Source organism: Egretta garzetta, unplaced genomic scaffold (genome assembly GCF_000687185.1).
Source record: "Egretta garzetta isolate BGI_Z169 unplaced genomic scaffold, ASM68718v1 scaffold45, whole genome shotgun sequence".
In the NCBI taxonomy this organism is placed as follows: domain Eukaryota; kingdom Metazoa; phylum Chordata; class Aves; order Pelecaniformes; family Ardeidae; genus Egretta; species Egretta garzetta.
Genome location: NW_009260028.1, coordinates 9240683 through 9254689, shown reverse-complemented (window position 1 = coordinate 9254689; position 14007 = coordinate 9240683). Strand labels below are relative to the sequence as shown.

Genomic DNA, 14007 nt, shown 5'->3' with positions numbered 1-14007 from the left:
TAGGGAAACTGTGAAGCAGGTAAGAGGGCCTGGGATCCAGGCAGAGGTCCCAGGAGGACAGAGGGGCCGTGGGGGATCCACAAATGTACATGTGCTTGTGAACCTAGAGTGTCAAGTGTGTACCCCCACTAAAGAGCTTCTAACTACCAGCCACAGAGGAGGAAGGTGACTTGGCTGATTAGGTTTTATGTGAGTCCCCATATATGTAGGTGCACCCTGTCTGCTGCAGTTTGCGTAACCAGCCATGTCAGTGTCCTCTGTGCGTGTGCCCCTAGGACACGTGCTCAGTTTTGCTACTGGGTTAAACCTGCAAACAGGAAAGCGGCAGTCACGTCCCTCAACCTGGGCAGAGACCCTGAGTCCCCATGCTGGGCTCCAGCAGCTAGGCAGGAGGGAGTCCTGGAACAGAACTGCTGGAGGAGGTGGCCACTCCTAATACCCCTTAACACAAAGCAGAACAGAAAATAGCCTTGTCATCATGAAAGGGAAGAAAGTAATAGAGAGCAGAACAATTCTCAAAGTTTGTATTCAGGAAGTTTTCCCTGGACTGTTTTTACAACTCAGCCTGAGAAGTATTTAGGTAACTCAACCGCTCTAGCCCTTCCTCTCCCACATGCTTTCTTCCACAATGCCAGCACAATTGATTCACAGCAGAGCAGCATAAACAGACTAGGAAATTCACCTGGCTTAAGAACAGTCATCATCTCTGAAAATTTAAGTCAGAGTAGATTCCCAGCCTGGTTCACAGTTTAACTATAGGAAATATCACACTAGATACTGACTGATGGGATGGATGCTGATATGTGAAAAAGTGGCAACCCCGTGTTAGAAATAAAAACTGAAACAAAGCAATGTCCCAAATCACTACTGCCTTCAGGATGTCAGGTATTTTTAATGCTCTATCAGGTAGCAGAGGATCTGAGGGCATACAAGTCCACTCAGGAAAGAAATTGAAAAGAACAGCTCAAAGATATCCAACAAAGAGTTTCCAAAAAAAGACCAAACAAAAATCATTATGAAAAAAGTTAGTACTGTGGGATTCATGTATCACCATTTTAGTCATGTGCCATACAAATATCTACATCTCAGCGAGTTATTCTGTGCTCATTTTACAACCAGTGAGGGGCAGAATTCCAACCAACCACTTTTAGGGCACTTGCTTTAAAATGATGCGCACGATACTCTATAGACTTCACTGGCTGCACAATGAACACTGTATGAACAGTGTAGATGTAAACATCCCACCCCTACTGTTCAGAACAGTCATGCAGTTTAATGATGGAACATAAGCTTTTATTTTTACTACTTAGAAAAAAGCAGCCTTTATGATCAAGTATTTCACAGTGAACAACATTATTCAATAGAAAGTCTACATAAAAATATACATTCACCTGTATTCATTTGTGTAGTCAAAATCTTGTTTGTTATGAGTTGGTTTTAGGAAGTTGCATTCAATTACCCCAACTACACCAACACCCATGTTGTTTGCCTGGAAGAAATTAAGATCTATTAGGAAAACCAACATATATTCTATGCTAATACTGCAAGTTTGTCAGAGATAATTATAAGCTACATATACACTAGGTAAAAATAATTTTCTGGCTTACGACTTCTCTGCAAAAAGAAACTCTAAACACAAACCCCGTAAATAAAAAAAAAAATCCTCTGTTCCATCCCTCTTTTTGTCCTGGAAGATATGCTTAGGCCCATTATTTTGTGTATCAAGCTCAGTTTCAAAAACGAACATTAAAACAACTGCATACAATTTAATACAATTTTTAACTGCTGCAGGAGTGGTTTTATAAAGGATACATCAATATCCTAGTTTGCATCTGTACCCTTTTTTAAAATCAGCGTTTGAGTGAAAGTGATTTCTAAAGATGTTAAAATATTTTTGAGCTTTAATTTCTTACCTTTAACTGACAGCCAACTCTTTCATAAGCTTTGATGAGTCTGTTTGTATGGTACATCATTATTCCATAGTGATCTTTGTTTCTGCAGTTAAATCCAAAAGTAATTCTTACTGTTTTGCCCTTTTACCAGATATTAAGGAAAAATCTGGTTAGTCTCATCTAACACAAAAATATAGTTACTCTGAATGTTCATTCAAACTGGGTCCTGGAACTTTCTTTTTTTATATTGAGATAATTCTTTTAGTATGTCTTCACCACACACAAAAAACACACGCAAAAAAACCCACCCACAACACACCCCAAACAAAACCCACACGTTGGTATAACTGCAACATAGCCAGCAGAATCCAGACAGCTTACATAAAAACTCATTAAATTCAGCGTGCAATGATCTTATTACCAAAGGATACATTCAAAAATTTTGGCCTATACATATCGTGTTCAATGAAGGCAAGGCTTTTGGAAACCAGCTGTGTTTGCACTTTTTGTCCTCGCAGAATGATTTGCATTGTTGGCTTCAGATACAAGATACTGCAATAAGCCTACAAAACATACAGTAACTCCTGTTATTAAAAAAAACCTAAACACCTCGAGATATAAATGTTTTACAATAAACTTTAAGTTTAGGAAGACAAAGTCAAGTTTTAATTAAGTTTTACGAAAAGTGTTTTCTTCCAGCTTGAATCCAGTGCATTATGCAAGTGTGCATAATAAGCATACATATATCACAAATTAAATAAATAGCAACTGAAGGACAATTTTTTCAAATGTGACAAGTTAATCAGGTGTCTGAAGATACAGTTTACCACTAAGAGAGCTCTCAGTCAAACACTTAAGCCTCTCTTTTCTCATCCCCTACTGAAAGATTAAAAATTCTACTAGAAACTTTAAAGTAACAAACACAAGTGTGTTAACTTTGTTCCAAACAACTGCATATTATGATAGCTTCATAATATCCATGCAAAATTCTTATAAACATCTAGAGATATGAATTTTAATTTGCATTTCAGTTATCATTATTGTTACAACTTCTAATAATTGAAGTGGATATAGGACTTCAGTGAGTCTTAGAATAATTGAAGGTTTTAGTTTCAACCTGAATAATACTTGTGAATATTATCCACAAGAGGTGTCCAGAACACCTAGTAATTCCAGATGCACTTTCTTACAAAAAGCAGCCTTCAAAGCTTGTGAATCAGTAGTGGAAACAAGTGGTCATACCAATTAGCCTACAGAAAAGCTTTGTCCCTGTCTGCATGCATGTATTCAAACAATGGAGTTGTGTCCCAATTCCTTTACCTCTTTTTGAAACCTAGAAATGACACTTTGTCAACCAAACCCTGTTTTAAAAGATCCACACGGGCATCAGTACTATATGCATGTATACCTGTACTACAATGGAACGTTTACTCTGCTGACAACCACCCACTCCCCATATTTAATTTCTGAAGCTACTGATCGCGTTCCCTTCTTGCTCCTTAGTGGATAATGATGGCTACATTTAACATCAAAAGTTATTTACAAAACTACATAAAACCCAGTAATTTTCTTCTAAATAAAAGGCAAATGTTTACACAAGTTCACAAGCACATTCCACCTTCAATTTTCAAAATTAATGTTGACATATTGCCCTAACATTTAAATTCGTCCTCCCCCCAATCAACACTTCTGTAGTACAGTACATTATATTAAAATAAAAACATACACCCTCCAGTTTCCAAAAGTAAACAAACAAATTTTTTAAAAAAAGTTACACATACTCGCAGTGAGTAGTCACTTTCTGGAACAATCTGGTCAAGTCTCTCTTGTTTTTTATATCCTCTTTTGCCTGTTTCGTCTAAGTCTTCTGGAATTCTGATATCGTATTTATCCTTGTCAAAGTCAAACTCTGTTTTTTCATTTTTATCTCTAAGACAGAAGATTAAAAAAAATACTAATTATGGAAAAATAAACCAACACAAGGTAAGATATTGTGGTGGACCCAGTGGATATCACAAAGATGCAAGAGAAAGGGAATTCCTTTGAGACATGGTGGTTTTCTTCACAGATTTGCTAGAGTTCACAAAAATTAAGTTCACCAGTTCCGTTCTGATATCCAAGGAATACAAAAGAAGTGATAGCAAGTGAGACATTTGTGAATTCTAACTTCATTCTGAACAGGTCACACTTCAAAAATAAAAGCAGTCAGTATCAGGTTCAAACTCTGGATGGACCAAGAAACATGCATTCCTTCTAAATGTAAAATTTCTGAACACTACAAATTGCATTCTTAAGGTTTTTAATGCTGCAAAAATGACATCACAGCTTTCCAACTCAATAATTATCACAATTTCTTACTGCACCACTCACCAGATGTATATACTATATTTAGTTGCAGATGTATACACTGCAGCATACTGGCAATACCTTTGCACAATATTGATATATATCATAGTTGGCACAAATATTCCAGATTTTTTTCCAGAAATTCAAGAAAAAAAGTCTTTTAATACTTAAACAGCTCTTTTTTTTTTTTAAAGTAGAATTGATTACAACATACAAGAAACAACATGACACCCCCCCCAAGTATTCTTTCCCACAACTTCCCATGAATACACTCCAAAATTCAGAAAATGAAAGTTACCCTGTCCAGTGAGCTGAGTTCACTGTAAGTTTTTTTTTTTTGCTCAAGCAATGAAGTGATGCACATTCCTAAAAATGTTCATATCAAAAAATAAATGAAAGTCTACCCGGGCAATGGAAATTAGTTTTTGAAGGGTAAAGAAGGTAAAGTTTTTCTTATGGAGCAGGTGGCAAGGGGAAACAACCAGAATTAGTAACACATCTATTACAGCAGGTAAAAAGTTTGGGGTGGTTTTATTTCATTAGTTTCTTGTGAGTATCAGAGCCCTGAATCACTTTTTGCTTAGGAGATTTTCATACAAGAAAGCTGGAGGTAATTGACCAAGATCTTTGTTGTCCTGTAACACTTAATCTAACTCATCCAGGTGCAGTTTCCTGTCCCCCTACACCCCGCCCTTTTTCTGATGGGCAACATTAAAGATAAGAAACTGAAACCCAAGCTAGTTTCTTGCCAAAGCCACAGGACTGAAACAGTTCAAAATTGCTTCCTATGGATACCTTGTTATTTCAGGTATTTAAATCTACAGTAAGCTAATCACTTAAGAACACAGTACAAGACAACATCTTCCCAACCAATTAGCGTCATCACAGTTGAAGGCATGCTAAAGCTTTCCTGGACACACCATCAGACAGGTTCCCTGCTAATAAGGCAGCAGCAAACATGTAAAGGAAAGGGAAGGATGGAAAGTGATGACACCCATCTGCCACTGCTACAGCAACAGCTGTTTAAAAAAACCAAAGCAACAAGCAAGTCAAAGCTAGAAAAGGCTGGAAATCTGTACTGCCATGAACAATCCCACAGAGGCAAGTAGATAAAGAAGATAAATACACACAACTATTTATTTACTTGGATTTCTATTTATGTTATGATAAACAGTTAAGAAGTTTAGAAACATCTAGATCCCTCTAGAAGGATACTGCTGACTCCAAACTTAGAAAGCCAGTAATACTTGCCTGTATATACAAACATTTTTGTTCGAATTTTTGCATTCATAATTTCATAGGTCTGAAATAACAGATTTCTGATGTATCTATCTCAATTTTCCTTCTGGCAAAACCAACAGTATTTTATCAAAGGAAAATATGAAGTCCTTTACATTCTCATTCCTTCTGCTTTGCTACTTGAGATATTAGCAACAGTTCTCACACAACATTACAGCCTTTCAATCATGCAAGTTTGAGTCTGCAGTTAACAGTCTTACAGTTGCAGTTAAAAAAAAATGCCCCTGTGTGTTTGTATACACTGAAAGATAACAAACTAAATGAGAGACATAAGACTGGACTTCATCTTACCTTCTAAGATTCCAAATGATAATTCTTGTTCCTTTTTTCCCTATTATAGCATCTAGCTCTGCTAGTAATTTCTCCTCAGTAGAAAATAAAGAATGGCTTAAGATGGCCTTCAGGCTGTTTTTGGATTCTGCTGGATCACTTATCTGTCGTAAGCATTATGTTAAGTAGAGTAACTTTGAATGAAGTAAGCTTTCATAAGATGAGGAAGCTTCTGCAACAGTATCCTGTGCTCATTTCACAGGTTCTCATTCCACATCTCAGAGCTGCTACAAATGTAAGGGCTTTAACAAATTATAGCCTTCCTTGCATCTTACAATTTATTTAGGCTATCCATATGACTAGACAAGGAGATTTCCTTTACTGATATTACCATGCAAATTTTGCACATTACCACAACTTTTCATTCAGGAATTGTTGAAAGGATATGTTGGTTGTTGAACGTCACTATAGGAACCATGACGTGTTCTGCTTTTGTGACTTCAAGAAAAGTCTGAGATAACAGGCCCACGCTCATGGTTTCTCCATTCTTGGTGAAGACTATTGCATCTTTTCCCAGGCGCATGGACCCCGATTTAAACCCATTTCCATACAGTCCCACTGGAACACGGCCGTTCATCACAGATTTCTCACTGAAGCCGAAGCTGAAACATACAAAAACATTAGAAGAGTGTAAAAAGCCCTATAAAACTTGAAAACAAAAAAGATGCATGCAAGACTTTTTAAATTAGACTTAAACACAATGAGTTAATCTCTTGTTTTAGAGATCAGGGACTGCTGTACAATTAAGCAACAAACAGTTAAGCAAATCCTGAAAGTTACTCATATAACATCGCTAAATCTTCACTACAGGAATTCAGGGAAATTTGCTTTCATCTTGAAGTATAAAAAAGAAATATCATCTGTCTGGAATTATGCAATAACCATTCTTAAGGGACTCTAAGAGTTATCCTGCGGCTTCACAATAAATACTAAGAAAAGCACCTAGAGCTTTTTTTTTTTTCCTCTCTCCTCCACTTGCTTGAAGATGTGTGATCTACAGATTTTCCATTAGTAATGACACTTTACATTTGAAGTAAAACAGGTAACTGTATATCAAGCATGGAATTTAGTAAGCAAACTATTCATTATGGTATCTAACAGGAAAAGAAAAATAATAGTTTGAATTCAAGCTTGCTCAAGTTTAGACCCAGAGATTTATCTGCAGGCAGAGTAATCTTTCATACCAAAAAAGCAACTGAACAGCAACCTCTTTGCTAACTAGAAACAAAAGTTGCAGAAAGATCAGTTCAAACTATACAGACTATTTAATGATAAACAGACAGACCACATCAACATAATTATCATTCCCCTTCAGTTTTCCACAATACCTTCTGTTTTCAGTACTCCAAAGGGTTTGAACTGAATCTCCTTTTTTCTCTTGCTTACTACCTTAAACTAAAGCAATCTTGAATAAAAAAAAAAATAATTAAATTCTCCTTAGGTCCACTAAAGGGCACTACAGAGAGTATTTACAGCATAATCACTGCATGGAAAGTTAAATGGAAAGGTCGACAGAAAGGATAAAAGGAATTTATGAGATAAAAATACACTGACAAAGTTGTGTGAAAGTTTTGCTAGCACCTGTCTATTCTAGAGTCTCACTTGGATAATCTCTCGCCTTCAGAAGTGTTCTTTATGAACAAAACTAGTCGATTACATGTGAGAAAAAGGACTAAGCTGAGCAACAACAGAACTAGAAGCTGGAATTTTTACAAGAAAAAAAAATTGCAAAAGAGGTTATCCACCTTAGCATTTTGTGCAGCTTCTCTGAGTTCATACCGTTTCCATTATCAGTGAATGTCAAGCATATATTGTCGTTTATTGCCGTTTTGTCTATCCATATCTGTTTGGCGCTCACATCTGGATCATAAGCATTATCTAAAGAGAAAGAAAACAAACAAGGGTGGGATACTAAAAAGCAAAAGTTAAACAGCTTAAGTGTGAATATATTTTAAAGTGTTAATTCCAGTGAAGATGTCACACAGTAGCTCTTCCAAAGTTACTTAAATCTATCTGTAGCACACAGCTGAGCTTTATCTATCAGCAATACATATATAATCAATCTGCTGAATGTAAGTCTTGCCACACTGCCAAACAGCTATATGGAATAGCTGTCCCAAACTTTATTATGGTGCTATGCTTGCACATATGTTTATTTGGTCAATATGGCAGCTTAATGTAGTTGCCTAATGACCCCAAAGAGTCACATGCTAAACTAATGGAGCTCTAAAATCGCAGCCATTTTTCAGCTCCACAGTTAGGTATGTAATATAGTTGCAGATATTTTGTGCTGGCACAGATATAAATTTCTCAGCTAAGTCACTTAATATTGGTCAACTTTTGCACAGAAGCAAGAAGCCACAGTTTTTAAGTGTTACACTAAAACACTATCTTCTTTTTAGATGACAACACTAAATCAAAACCTTACAATGAAACAGCTGCATCAAAACCTGGCAAACCTGACCTGAAAACAACGCACAATTTCCCAGCTATTACAGGTGACAGTGTTATTCAAAATTAATGCCACTGTAGAATGTCCATTGTAAAGCCCTACCCTATCTATGCTTTTGTTTAGTTAATAGATTGCTAAAGTAATTGAAAAGGAGACAAGCTGATGTATTATTGTATTATTGCCTTGATTAGTAAACCATGAAGAGTTACTTAAGATGTGCCAAGAACAAAAACTAGGGGAAAGGTAATTCAGGCAAGGGGAGATTGTGACCACAGACTCAAATGGAAGCCAGGAAAAACTACCCCCCCCTTGAGCATGCGTAGTAAATTAAAATCACATGGTACTTTTAAATTGAAGCAAAGAAATTATGACCCAATGAGAGATAGGTATGATTAGCTAATATAGTGATTATTAATTAGATATGTTAATTGTAATGTATAAAAGTTAGAGAAAGCCTTGCTAAGTGTGCTAGCCCTTTGGGTAGCACCCAAACTTGCACAACTTTGCGAATAAACAACATCTCTCAGTGTGTGAAGACTGGCTTATTGCATATCAGGTAAACGAATCCTATTTGGGAGAACAGTAACATACAGGCAAAAATTTGGGTGAATATGATTGTCTCAAATGCGAGAATAGAAACCGAAACCAGTTTCTACTTTCATTTCCTGTCTCCCAATCAGCTCTTGCAATATATACTCTTCCAGTCATGCAAACACCTCTTCTGTCTGTCTCTCAGGAGGCCAGGTTATTGCCCACAATGCAGACAATGGCACAACATTAATATACACGGCTGCAACAAGATCTGACCTGCTGCAGGCCTGCGGGCTTTTTCTAATTGGGAAAACAGATTTGAAATACTATTACAACTTCAGATAATCAAATTTGAGACACTGAAAAAAAAGCAAGCAAAAAACCTGAAGCCCAACTCCCTGCATCCTAGATAGTCCTGTGAAATCTAGAATTTGACACCACAGGTGCAGCAAATTCAGGTGAAAAATTTATTGCTGCTCTGCTACCACATCAGTTCTGTATTAACAGAGCTGAGTGTCTCAGATGTATTTTGCTAGTGCAAATCGTTCAAATCTAAGAAGGTACGACTTTTACAGAAGGGAAATACAAACTGCTTTAGCCTAAACTTTCTATTTGCATGCTTCGAAAGAGCTTGCAGCATTACTACCGCAAGTGAAACAGAAACCACGGCTCCACAAACACTTCTTGGCAGGAAAGCCAGTTTAAATCTCATCCGCCCTAGCACCACTTTCCTGCATCTCTTTTTCCCCCCTTCACCACCACTGTGCTACTTATGGAATTTGCACAAGGGAGGAGGAGGGGTGGGATGCTATGGCACAGCAGGAGCCAATGCCCCCGCCTCACTGCCTGTTTTGCAGGTTCCACTGAAGGCCCTAAATAAACATCTCAAGCCAACATTGCAGCCTACAAAAAGGAATCACAGCTTGGTAGCTTGCTTTCTGTAAGCATAAAGTACAAATTGCATCCACAGTGAAAAAGTTCATAACATATACTTCAGCATCAACAGAAAAAGGCATTTCAAGTACAACCAAAAATATTCTTCTAAAACCATAATTTGTCCAAGTCTTCTGATTTGCTAGCTCACCAACTATCTCTAAATATCCTATTTACCCTCTTCCAAGTATCACCATTAGTTCACCTAAATTTAATCTGACTGAGGACTAACAGTTAGGAGAAGCCAGCAATATAAGATCAGAAAGTTGACAGGAGGGACTAGAGCTTAAAAGGCAAATTTTAGCATACAGACCATTAACATTTATGTAAGTTTGCATAAACTAAAATTCAGGCCTCCATAATGTAACCCTATTTATATTATTCGATATTTGGCATATGGTATAGTCTTATATACCACGCAAATGACAAATTACAAAACTTATTTAAATCAACATCACTAACTTGAAGCCTTTAAAACCAACATGTTGCTACTATGCTTTTGAAGCTTTGTTAAAGCAACACATGTGACAAACCAGAGGCAAAGGAAGAGGACAAGTTTGCATGCCTTGCACAGGACACCTATCATCATTCCAGCCAGGTATGGCATGGGGGCGATAAAAGAGCTGAAATGACTTAACATGTTGTAACCCAGAACAGCCAGCCCTTCCCGCAGTCATGTGGTTCTGGTTTCCTCCTTTGTGACAGCTCTGGCCTTATCTGGCTGAAAAATTCCTATTTTCTGTTGTTAGGTTCATTTTCTAGATTAGCGACAGCAAAACTTGTGCACAGGAAATGAAGGAGCCTGTGACCAGAAGAGTTTCTCCCTTCAGCAGCAGCAAACTGCTAGATAAGTTTGGCAAGTGTTTCCAAACCACACCTTAATTTTGAGGAACCAATTAAAGAAAGTCTGCTAATCATTCCCTAACTTGAGAAACAAGCAAGTCTGAAGATATCCAGTTAACAGCTATTCAAAAATCAAAGGCAAGACAATCAACAGGAGCTAATAAATTAAACAGACACACAAGCCCCAGCTAACAGCAGATGACAGAAACAATAACAAAGAGCAGAACTCTTAGGACAGGGATGGATGGACCATTAAAAGGAACCACTCAACTATAACCCTGAAAGCATTCAGCCAGAATACTTGGTAACCCAAAAGAAGAAAATCAGGATGTTTGAGGGGTACTGTGACAACGTGCAAAAATTACTATTGGATGTTTTAAGGAAGCATCAAAGAAAAGGGAAAGGTCAAAGTGGATGGGAGAAGAATAGCACAATGAGGCAGGGGGGAAATAACACAGGCTGGCTGTGCACAAGCTGGCTGCTGGTCAGCGTGCTTGTGTGGTTGGACCCTGTGCCACTCTGTTGTACCTTCTCACTAAACACTATTTCTAACCATTTCCCATGTGAGTGTGGTCTCCATTCTCAATGCATGCCTGTACGCATTTGTTCTGTGAGCAAACTTCAAGCTGGACAAACCAACAAGTTGGAAGAAAACAGCAGTCGTTGAGATCCAAGTTCTAAGCCAGAGAATGGTAAAAAGCCCAGGCCATACGTACTGGAAGGACTCCCACGTCTTGGGTGAAGCACCCAGAAATGTGGGCAAGCATGAGTGATAACTGAGTGAGAGTATGCATACACGCCACTAATGAGCTTTAAACCTGGTTAGCCAGGAAGCAGGCATAGGACAAGGCGACATGCTGTTCATGTTTCGAGAATAGCTTGTGGGTTCTTGTAAAGTTACTGTCCTCCTGTCTGTGCTAATCTGTCCATGGCCAGCTGTGTCTGTACAGGATGCCAGTGCGCACGCATGTCTTTGGAATGTGCACTCAGCCTTACTGCTCTCTGGGCCTGGGAACAGCAAAACCAGTAGGCTTGCATTTGGTGGACTAGAAGAGAAGGAATTCACTTGGTCCCACAGTCTTCTGTATTTGACAATCCTTAATAAATTCAGTAAAAAGAAACTGGCAAATCCTACAAGGCCCTGACAACTGTCATCAGGTAGTATGTATGCTGTTAAGAAAGAAGTCAATCTGATTGCACCAAAAAAAAAAAAAAGTTCTAAGATTCTGGAAAGTAACAACAGGATCAACTTTCCCCTACCTGAAGGAAATAAGTTTTACAACAAGAAAAAAGTATTACAATAAAGTACTCGGGCAAACTATTGATCTACATACCTATAAGTTCTGCAATTGCACTGAAAGGCCAGGTGTGACTGGTAGAGTTGGTATGCAAGAACTTTGGACAAAGCTGAAATAAACCACAAACAATGGCATTAGTTTGCACGCTTCAACGATACCAAGCCAGAAAACAGTATGTTAAATAAAGTAACATTAAACAAAGCTGTTTTGTATAACACTACCAAAAGGCTGTAATACCTTTAGATATTGGCATACTAACACCTTTTAAAGGGAACATTAATACAGCTATTAAATACAGAAGAGCAATACAGAATCCAGCACAGTATCATACTATATTCTGAGGGTGGGTTATATTGTCATCCTATCAAACCATAGTCCAAATCTAGTAACAGAAGCACATGCTCTCAAGTGTTAAAAATGTACATCTTAAACCATGAGTACTAAACTTAATCCAAAAAGTGAGCAGCACCTAATATACTCAGTGGCTTACTGTCCAATGCAATTTCTCCTTTTTCCCATATTGATCAAAATTGCCTGTCAGATTCTCTCAACTAGTTGTCTGTCCTTTTAGAAGATCTCATACATTTTATCCTCACTTATGGTAAGATGTAACCAAGGGAATGTAGCCGCTACTAGGATTAGATGAGAATATGCAAATAAAAGTACCTATTTATGGGACTTACCTTATAGACATCAGTGACAAAAGTATTAGAGCAATTTATAAAAGACTAGGTTCATATATATTCACCAAGGTCAAAAGACTAGGAAAACCAGAACTAAATATCCACGTAACTTAAGGATTTGTCAACGCAACGTCTGGAGAAATTTAACTGCTGAAACTGATGTGGTTGCCTCTGCGTTACCACTGAGAATATCTGTAATTATACTTTTACAAGGCCTTTAACACAAACCCACTGCACATATATGCTTAAGCCTTGCTGGCATAGTTATGTTGATGGCACAAAAAGCAGTATCTAGGAATATAAAGCACTGGAAATAGTCCTTGTACAGTGCAGTTACATCAAAAAACATAATATAATCCACAATATATATAAAATCAGAAAAATATTTTAAAATAGTGTGTACATATCCATACTTCATAAGTTTTACAGAACTATTACACTAACAAACACTTTCATATAGTTCATAAAGTCTAAATAAAAGCAAGCAACCACTTCAAGTCTCCAAGTTCATTTATCAGCAAGAAGCAACAACGTTGCAAGCAATGTCTAGAGCCCTAAGCCAGGTACCAGAGCAGTAGTAAGGCAGCAGCAGCAGCCCTAGTTCAGATCAATGTAAGTTGCCACAAAACCTCACCTTGATTCTAAGGTCATAAGACATTAGACACGCTTTCAGACTGCAATTTAATCCCTGCATTTCTCCATCGAGCTAGGGTACAAGTATGAATAGACATCATGTTCTTCATTGCCATCTGTGCTTTAGAACTCCAGTTTTATAAAATCTGGTAAATTGAGTCAGGCCAAGTCACAGTTCCCCTTTCAAATTCCTAACAGGTACTTACAAATCATTTAGAATCCAAGAAGAAAATTACATCAAGCCTATTAATGGAAACCTCACATATTCCATGGCACACAGTTAAAAGGATCTTTTGATTTCTTCCTCTGCTATACAGTAACTCAGTGGATCTTAAGATCTCTGCATCATTCTCTTCACTTCAACCTTTCACAGGCTGGCAGCATTTGCTCCCTTGCTTTCTGAGCTTCACAATGAAAATACACAAGAAATAACTGTTTGGGGTTTTTTTTCCACCTTAAATCCCTCCTTGACAAAACATAAACACTAGCATTCAAAAACCCCCAAAACCCAAACAAACCCACCACACAGATGCACATTCAAGCATTCATCATCTGCTCAGCTCACTGCTAAAATATTTTTCTGCTGCTAGCCATGAGAAACTCCAACCATACAACCCAGGTAGACCGGGACCTCTGGAGTTACTACTGGCATTGTAACCTCAGCAATATGGCCTTGGCGAAAAGTCTTGACTGCAGTTTTGATAAAGGCACGAATTCACAGTTGTGAAACTCCCCTGGTCACCAGGCAACGCTGATGAAGGAAGGAA

The 14007-nt window shown here is 37.8% G+C and overlaps 1 protein-coding gene across 3 annotated transcripts in view; it reads right to left on the bottom strand.

Annotated features, from left to right (window-relative positions):
• MORC3 (MORC family CW-type zinc finger 3) overlaps window positions 1–13468 on the bottom strand; it is a 27943-nt gene extending 14475 nt beyond the window's left edge. Inside the window, exons 1-9 of one of the 3 annotated variants that reach the window (XM_035896381.1) lie at window positions 13242–13305; window positions 11961–12033; window positions 7613–7745; window positions 6255–6469; window positions 5829–5976; window positions 3674–3821; window positions 2324–2455; window positions 1914–2033; window positions 1392–1489 (exon numbers count right to left, since the gene is read on the bottom strand). In XM_035896381.1, the coding sequence (XP_035752274.1) occupies window positions 1392–1489; window positions 1914–2033; window positions 2324–2455; window positions 3674–3821; window positions 5829–5976; window positions 6255–6469; window positions 7613–7745; window positions 11961–12033; window positions 13242–13301 (1127 nt within the window). In that variant the 5' untranslated portion in view covers window positions 13302–13305. Of the gene's footprint in view, window positions 1–1391; window positions 1490–1913; window positions 2034–2323; window positions 2456–3673; window positions 3822–5828; window positions 5977–6254; window positions 6470–7612; window positions 7746–11960; window positions 12034–13241; window positions 13306–13446 lie in introns of those variants that run through there. The other 2 variants (XM_035896382.1, XM_035896383.1) reach the window with 2 other exon arrangements.
• Window positions 13469–14007: the final 539 nt, after the last annotated feature.